The sequence below is a fragment of the Dipteris shenzhenensis genome, chromosome 12 (genome assembly GCF_047967505.1).
Source record: "Dipteris shenzhenensis isolate YYH24624 ecotype China chromosome 12, Dip_SZ_1.0, whole genome shotgun sequence".
Lineage (NCBI taxonomy): Eukaryota > Viridiplantae > Streptophyta > Polypodiopsida > Gleicheniales > Dipteridaceae > Dipteris > Dipteris shenzhenensis.
In genome coordinates, this window is record NC_141607.1 from 54803959 (window position 1) to 54811478 (window position 7520).

Consider the following 7520-nt stretch of genomic DNA (forward strand, 5'->3'; position numbering starts at 1 on the left):
ATAGCTACATTCGGTTAGACAGGTAATGCTTGTTTTCCTCGGCTTGTTATCACTTTACCTAGGAATATAGTTAACCATATGGATTCTTAGATAATTAAAAAAAGAATAGAAAAGTTTAAGTCACAAGTGGAGTAAGGAGTGAATGAGTGGATGGGTTGAGAAGGGATTAGAGGAGGTATGGGAGGATTAGTGTGCTTGGCGTGTGGGGTGGGGAGATTTCACAAGGGGTACATAAAAGAATAATTCATAGTTGGGGAAGTATGCATGTGTGTGTGTGTAAGGGGGGTGGGGGGGTTAAAAAGAGAGTTGATAGGGGAGATTTCACGGGGGATACATAAAAGAATAATTCATAATTGGAGAAGTGTGTGTGTGTGTGTGTAAAGAAATAAGTGTTTGTGTGTGAGAGATACATCTCCTAATCAAAATTATTATGTGTGTGTGCATGTGTGTGCGTGTGTGTCTGTGTGTGTGAGAGAGAGAGAGAGAGAGAGAGAGAGAGAGGCAGTGCCTTGTCTTGAGGATTTGTATATGACAAAGATAATGTACTTTCAATTTAAGCACGACTTGCAGGTATTGAGGTAGACAAAGCTTTAAGGGATGGAAAAACAATCTTTTAAAACTTTCAATATCCAAGATGCCTCTTGAGTTTTGAGATATTATTAGAAAGCTAGATGTGTCATTTCAATCTTATTCTCTCCAACTTATTCATAGATAATCAAATAGTCTCAGACAAAAAAAGTTTACTTTTAACTTTTAAGTGTGCCAATCTTGAAATTATGAAATGTGTAGGCATGTGTCATCATTGATGTGTAGGGCCTAGATCATAGATTCACCGTACATAATTTATCATTATGAAAGGAGCTTATAATCAAAAGTATCAATTTATGTTGGAAAGTTTATAGAATACACTAACGAAGTTCAATAATTGACAAGCAACATACTTTTAAATCTTCCAAAAAGAACATTGGGTCATCTTTGGGAATCATTTGATTCTTTTTTCTTTGCATGCATCTGACCGAATCATGACGTATTGCAAACCTCAAGTTATCGTGAACCTATCTGTAATGGGTATTATTGTAGGATGATAGCTAGATAGCAAGGCATGAAAGCAACACTTATGAAAACAATTCAAAAAAGGAAACATTTGTTTGCAATATGGGTCTGCTTCATATTGAGCGACCTTCTATCTTTGAGGATTCACTTGGTAGCTTGTATGATCGTTATTGTTGATGGTTTTTTAAATAAATAAAAGATCAAGCACATGTTTTTCCTATTATTGGTATATTTTGATTGGCTTGTATGATATTGATATTCACCCTTTCCATGATTGTTGTTGTTCTTTTATATAAATAAAAGATTAAGCACGTGTTTTTTGTATTATTGGTATGTTTTGATGGGCACATTATGACTTTGGGAAACACATGTTGAAGAAATGTCATTGTCCTTGGCAATAGTCTTATTCGTTAGATCAATGGATTGGTTGAAGGTATATGGAACACCTCATGAAAGATGGCCTATGTTCATCCACAATGTAGGCGACAAATCTATGTTTGAACTCATTGACGAGGAGTCACCCACGCATATTCCATAATGCACTAGATGGAGAAAGCCACAAACGGCTAGAACTGATATGGAAATGGAGACACCAACTAAGGACAAGCTTTGATCCTAACTCAAGAGCCACAACTACAAAGTGACATTGAATTCCTTTGCAATGTATGGCGTTAAAGATCTAGCCCTAACATGCAATGATAAGTATGAGAGTAGGTACCCAAGGGGCACTTCAAATCCTTGCAAGAGGTGAAGGAGCTTGTGCTCTATAAATAGTTGTATCATAAAGGTGATGAGGCCCATTGATGGCATGTGGAAGCATAGATAATTGCATCAAAGGAGGCTAAACTTAGCTTGGCCAATGCATCCACAAAATAGGCATATTTTACTAGAAGGGTGTGATCCATTCATGCGATAACGTTGTAAAGATCTTGTGAGTCTTCATGCTATCAAGATGTGCCTTATGTGAAAACGTTGCATGCATAGTCCCTACACATCCATACCAAGCGTTTACAAGTCTTGTGGTGGTCACATGTGGCTTGAGGTTGCCTTAAAATAATTCCGCACAAAGAGGGGGTTCCCTTCCATAGAAGAGAGGACTTGTTCTCTTGAAGAAAGAACCTGGTTGATGCCAATAGAAGGCAGTAAAAAACTAAGTTCTCATTCAAGCTATAGCGGCACATGACCAAACAAAGCTCTTGGGTGGGAGCGTGCTTAGACTGTAGGTGACACATGAGGTTCTGATCATGTTCTAACCAAGAAAGTGCTTCGAGCGAGCACACTCCGTGAAGGTGATTGTAGTTCTACTAGAAAAATTAAATCCTCTTACTTGCCTAGTTTCCTGTTCAATGACAATCACAGCAGCAAATCCAAAAATTGAAGTATTATAACAAAAAACTATGCATGAACAATGGAAGGGCCCACATTGTCAACCCTTGTTTTATATGTTAGGCATGTTGCTGCATTTCATCATCACTCCCATCATCATCAACTTCAGCCCACTTCCCAATGCGCCATAGCCACCCCCCTTCTCACTTCTCCCATGCGACTGCCTCCCTCCGCACTTGCCGTCTGCTCTGTACCATTTTCTTCTCTTTTGTGGTTGGCGTTGCTGAGGGGGTCGTAGGCACGCCTGTAGATTGTAGCAATTTTGAGTTCTCGGATACAGTTAAGGAAGAGCAGAGAGGGGGAGACCAGGAGAAGAACAAAAGCGTAAGTATGCTCTCCGCGTCTCTGGTATCGTGGCCTTAAATTTTTGCGTTCGGAGACATCCCCACCGGAGAAACACACTTTTTTTTTTGTGGAATCCCCAGAGAAACACACACACACACAGCGAGAGAGAGAGAGAGAGAGAGACGCTTTGCCTTGGTACGTAATTTGCCTTTGAACTAAATTTCATCAAGCTTTGGCTTCAACATGGGTAGAGCGAGCGAGACAGAGATTCTCTGCGCACTATTTCATTAAGCTTTGGCCGGCGTGACACGCAGAGAGAGAGAGAGAGAGAGAGAGATTGATTTGCGGGCTTGAATTGGCTCCCGAGCTGACAGAGAGAGCGAATTTTGCGTGCTTGCGCTCGATTTCATTCAGTGGGTAATACTTTGCAGTAATGGAGCCCATCCGATGGCCCTATTTTGACCCCGAATATGAAACTCTCAGCCAACGAATTAATCCTCCCAGGTACGCCAGAGCCAATAGAGTTTCTTCAGTATTGGTGTATGGTTTCCCCTGCTAATTGGTCTCATTTGTTCTTCGTTGTTTTCTGCAGAGTGGTCATAGACAACCAGTCGTGTGAGTCCTCTACTTTAGTGAAGGTAAGCGGGAAAGCGTGTTTGGATGTCTACGTTCACCAACGCCGGCCGCTAGTTCACTGGAAGCCTGTTGGTTTCTGTGGTCGTTCTTTTTTGGGTCTTTAACGACAACTGTTGTACAGGTTGACAGCGCTAATAAACATGGAATTCTTTTGGAGGTGGTTCAAGTCCTCACAGATCTTGACCTCGTTATCTCCAAAGCGTACATATGTTCGGATGGTGGCTGGTTCATGGATGGTATACTTCCTAACTTTAGCAATACTGTTTATGCTACGTGAATTTTCAGGCTGACAATTCTTTCACGTTGCGCCAGGATTGTGCGTCCCTTTGCATTTGGGGTTGGCGATCCATTTGTGTTATTTTCTTTGTTTTTTGCAGTTTTCCATGTCACAGATCAGCTTGGTCATAAGCTCACCGACGAAGGACTGATCGAATATATTCAGCAGGTCACTCTCGTTTTAAAACGTCCACCATTTTTCCTGGATCCTCTCTCTATCTCTCTCTCTCTCTCTCTCTCTCTCTCGCTCTCTTTCTTTTTCTCTCTCTGCTTTGTGGAGCTAAGTTTGTCCTTTTAGCAGCTTACTAATCCATATTTCTGCAATTTAGCAGTCTTTGGGAGCAAAAAGGACTGCTGTAACCCCTGAAGTCAGAACGTGCTTGGGTCGTACTGTGGGTGTGCAATCCATAGGTGAACATACAGCCATAGAGTTGATTGGAACTGACCGACCTGGTCTGTTGTCAGAGATATCTGCTGTCCTTACAAGCCTCAAGTGCAACGTGGTTGCAGCTGAGGTTTGGACGCACAATGCCAGGGTCGCTTGTGTGGTGTATGTGACTGACGAAGTCACTTGTGGCCCTGTAGAGGATTCCCAAAGGCTTATTTTCATGAAGGAGCAGCTTTGCAATGTCTTGAAGGCAACAGATGATACGAGGGGCGTCAAGACAGATTTTTCCATTGGCCTAACTCATACAGACAGGCGACTGCACCAGATGATGTTTGGAGATCGGGACTATGAAGGATCGCGCCTCCCTTCTCAAGCAAATTGTGATGATAGAATGCAGATTACCATTGAGAATTGCATTGAGAAAGGCTATTCAGTTGTGAATGTTCGCTGCAGAGATCGTCCTAAACTACTCTTTGACACTGTCTGCACGCTGACAGATATGCAGTATGTCGTTTCTCATGCGACTATAGACTTGGATGGACCAGATGCTATTCAAGTATGATGTGAATCCTCGACCTTAGCTTTTATCTTATGTGTCTGTTGGATGCTATTAAAGAGAGGGGTGATTTGAACATTTATGGTTCCTCTTTGACAGGAATATTATATTCGCCATATGGATGGTTGCATCCTTTGCACTGAAGGCGAGAAACAAAGGGTCATCAAATGTCTTGAGGCAGCAATTGAACGAAGGGCTTCTCAGGTAAGCAAGGATCTGTAGTAGGCATTTGCAAGTCTGACATTGTGTTTCTTGTTGTTCACATCTCATGGATGGCACCTAAACTGTGCAGGGCATCAGGCTTGAGCTGTGCACGAGCGACAAAGTTGGATTGCTGTCAGAAGTCACTCGCATATTTCGTGAAAATGGGCTGTCGGTGACAAGGGCTGATGTCAGTACTCAAGGAGACAAGGCAGTGAATACGTTTTATGTCACAGATGCATCAGGAGGTCCAGTGGATATGAAGACTATTGAGGCAATGCGTAATGAGATAGGGCAGCAGATATTGCATGTTAAAGATGTGCCGAAGTTCGGAAGGACTTACCCCCCTGATGCAACAGGCAAATCTGGGTTCTCTTTTGGAAACCTCATCAGATTACAATGGGAGCGCTTTTCCTCAAATTTGGGTTTGGTCAAGTCTTGTTCCTGAGCCAAGATAAACGACTTAAGGACTGTTCCCTAATAACACAGCCAGGTCAAAAGTGGTACAAATCTAATGATGCACTAGAGGTGTTGTCTCAATAGGCATGTTCAATGTAGATCCCTGTAATCCAGAACTGCCAACCTTCTGTTTTTTCTTCAGTTGATGTAGCCAGGCCATGAACTGTTAAAAAACAGCAATGTTTTGCATGACCACTGTAAGTCTACAGCTGTAGGGGAAATCCCCAAGCTTGTGTATATCCTTAGATGAGCTGTCCTGGGTCAGCACTTCTTGGCACCTTCACTGTTGGTTTAGGAATGACTGTCTTATGCAGGTAGATGGGGCTTGTTTCAATATGAAGTCTGGCAGGATGTGTGTAACTCTTCATCCTGATCACCAAGTGTACCCTATGCTCTGACAGGAAATATAGCACCCTAATTTATCAGAATAGTCTCTGTCCTACCGAACTGCACAAAACTCTGGATTCTAATCTCAGTGTGCTTTAAGTTGTGCTCGACTGGAGTATTCTCATATTATCATTACACGATCATTTGTTTTCCTGGAATTTCTGAAAGTACCTACTCTGTTACGAGCAGAGAAAGACCAAATGTGAGCAGTTTTCAAAATTAGGCACATATATCTATATCATGCCTCCTCACCCCGTGTGAAAAACAAATGTGCACTCCGTGAATCTATGTCAACAGGCAGCAATTTTCTAGTAAATTAGATCTCACCTGGGACCTATTTTTTGCTTCTGTCACGAGGGTGACTGTTGAAGATTACACCAATCTTTTGGCTTACTGATGCTCAGCTTATCTGTTCTTGAATGAAGTGGATTTCATGGATGCTTCTTTGAATTTCATTGCTTGCTATGTTGTGTTGAGGTTTTGAAACAAAAATACTGTCCTCATTTGGTTGAAGAATCTCTCTCTCTCTCTCTCTCTCTCTCACACAAACACACACGTCTGAGCACACGCATGCTTGCACACATCTTTGTTTTGAATGAAGTCTATTTATATTTATATTACAAGTAGAAGTCCCCACGTAAGGAATGTGCAACTACATTATTTAATGACAAGTGCGAGGTCTCACCCCATCTGCAGAGCCTTGGAAGCTCCTACTTTAGAGAGAGCTTTTGGAATACCCCACGCGCTGGTGGCCAATGGTAGCAATGGGTTCCCCACTGATGAGGAGCCTTCATAGGGTTTGGCAGCGGTTGGCAAGAGGACTCATTCAGTCCCAGCCTCGTTGTAGGGAGGAGTTCAAGCACCAGCCTCTTATCAGAGATTTGGGATCCAGATGGTCTCATACTCGGACAATGGACTCACATAGGTTGGGCATAGTGGGACATTGACCTAGCCAGTTCTTTTTGGGACTTGGAGTAGGCTCCCGGTGGAGTCAAAGGCACGGCTTGGTGCCCTCTCCATCTTCAGGGATATCCAACTGAACCTCACAAAGGAAACGGCCCTCCCAAAGACACAGGCACCACCGTGGTGGCCGTGATCCGAAACACTTGAAGATCGATGAACCACTCCTTGGCTAGCCGAACCACTACTCTAATCATCTGTCAATGGAGCGAATCTAGGCTGCTGTCCATCTCTGGGTCACCCTCATAGGTTGGCTTAAGGAGCCCTCCTAGCCCATCCCTAAAAAATGGGCTCAGTCCCTGCGTCTAACATATTCCTCGAGTACTCTTGTCCTCGAGAATTGACCACTCACCAACTAGCTGCCCACAAATGGTCCTCTGCCCACCATGACTCAGGGATGATGGTGTCAATCTCTCTCATCTCATCTCCCACTAGAGGCGATGGTGTGGACTCCTTCGAGGGAGACACTGGGCGGTGCAACAGGTGCCCCAGGAGGTCAAATCTCAATTTTGAATGCGGTTATGGTTTAGCTCTGACGACTATAGAAGATCTCTTATTTCTTCTGGTTGATTGCCCATGGAGGTCCGCCTATAGGCCCATGGCTATAGTAGGTGACTGTGTTATTGCTGCATGTACGAGCTCCAGTGGATTCCCCATTGCAGGATTAAAAAAAAAGAATGCAAGATAATCCTCTTGATGATCACGCAGACAATCAAAGAACTATTGCTACAGAGATGTGGTATAGGTGTAGAGGATTCAGAGGGTTTTCACTTGAGGCATGGCATCTTGGTTGACAAAGGGCAGTTGTGCCTTCTCAAGATACATGGATAGAGCATCACCAAGATTGAGGTACATGAAGCGATCCCACCTGCTCGGCCTTGCCCCCTCCCTTCTCTAGTGGATAGTTTGTGGGAGACTAGCTAGCATAATGGC

At 43.3% G+C, this 7520-nt stretch overlaps 1 protein-coding gene across 4 annotated transcripts; it reads left to right on the forward strand.

Annotated features, from left to right (window-relative positions):
• The first annotated feature begins 2532 nt into the window (after positions 1-2532).
• Positions 2533-5834, forward strand: LOC147896411 (ACT domain-containing protein ACR3-like). 4 transcript variants are annotated; one of them, XM_087382813.1, is made up of 8 exons: positions 2533-2763; positions 3051-3228; positions 3317-3362; positions 3482-3596; positions 3738-3805; positions 3969-4580; positions 4680-4784; positions 4873-5834. In XM_087382813.1, the coding sequence occupies exons 2-8, from the start codon at positions 3158-3160 to the stop codon at positions 5227-5229; spliced, it is 1374 nt and encodes a 457-aa protein (XP_087238939.1). In that variant the 5' UTR covers positions 2533-2763; positions 3051-3157; the 3' UTR covers positions 5230-5834. The 4 variants fall into 4 exon arrangements, with proteins under 4 accessions (XP_087238939.1, XP_087238938.1, XP_087238940.1 ...); XM_087382812.1 differs by having other exon boundaries at positions 3156-3228; XM_087382814.1 differs by lacking the exon at positions 2533-2763 and adding an exon at positions 2794-2919 and having other exon boundaries at positions 3156-3228.
• Positions 5835-7520: the final 1686 nt, after the last annotated feature.

Excerpts from the sequence above, each read along its gene's own strand:
- LOC147896411 (XM_087382813.1), top strand. The coding sequence starts at position 3,158 with ATGGAGCCCATCCGATGGCCCTATTTTGACCCCGAATATGAAACTCTC. Across the intron at positions 3,363-3,481 it reads AGTCCTCTACTTTAGTGAAG|GTTGACAGCGCTAATAAACA; the intron begins GTAAGCGGGAAA and ends ACTGTTGTACAG. Across the intron at positions 4,785-4,872 it reads TTGAACGAAGGGCTTCTCAG|GGCATCAGGCTTGAGCTGTG; the intron begins GTAAGCAAGGAT and ends TAAACTGTGCAG.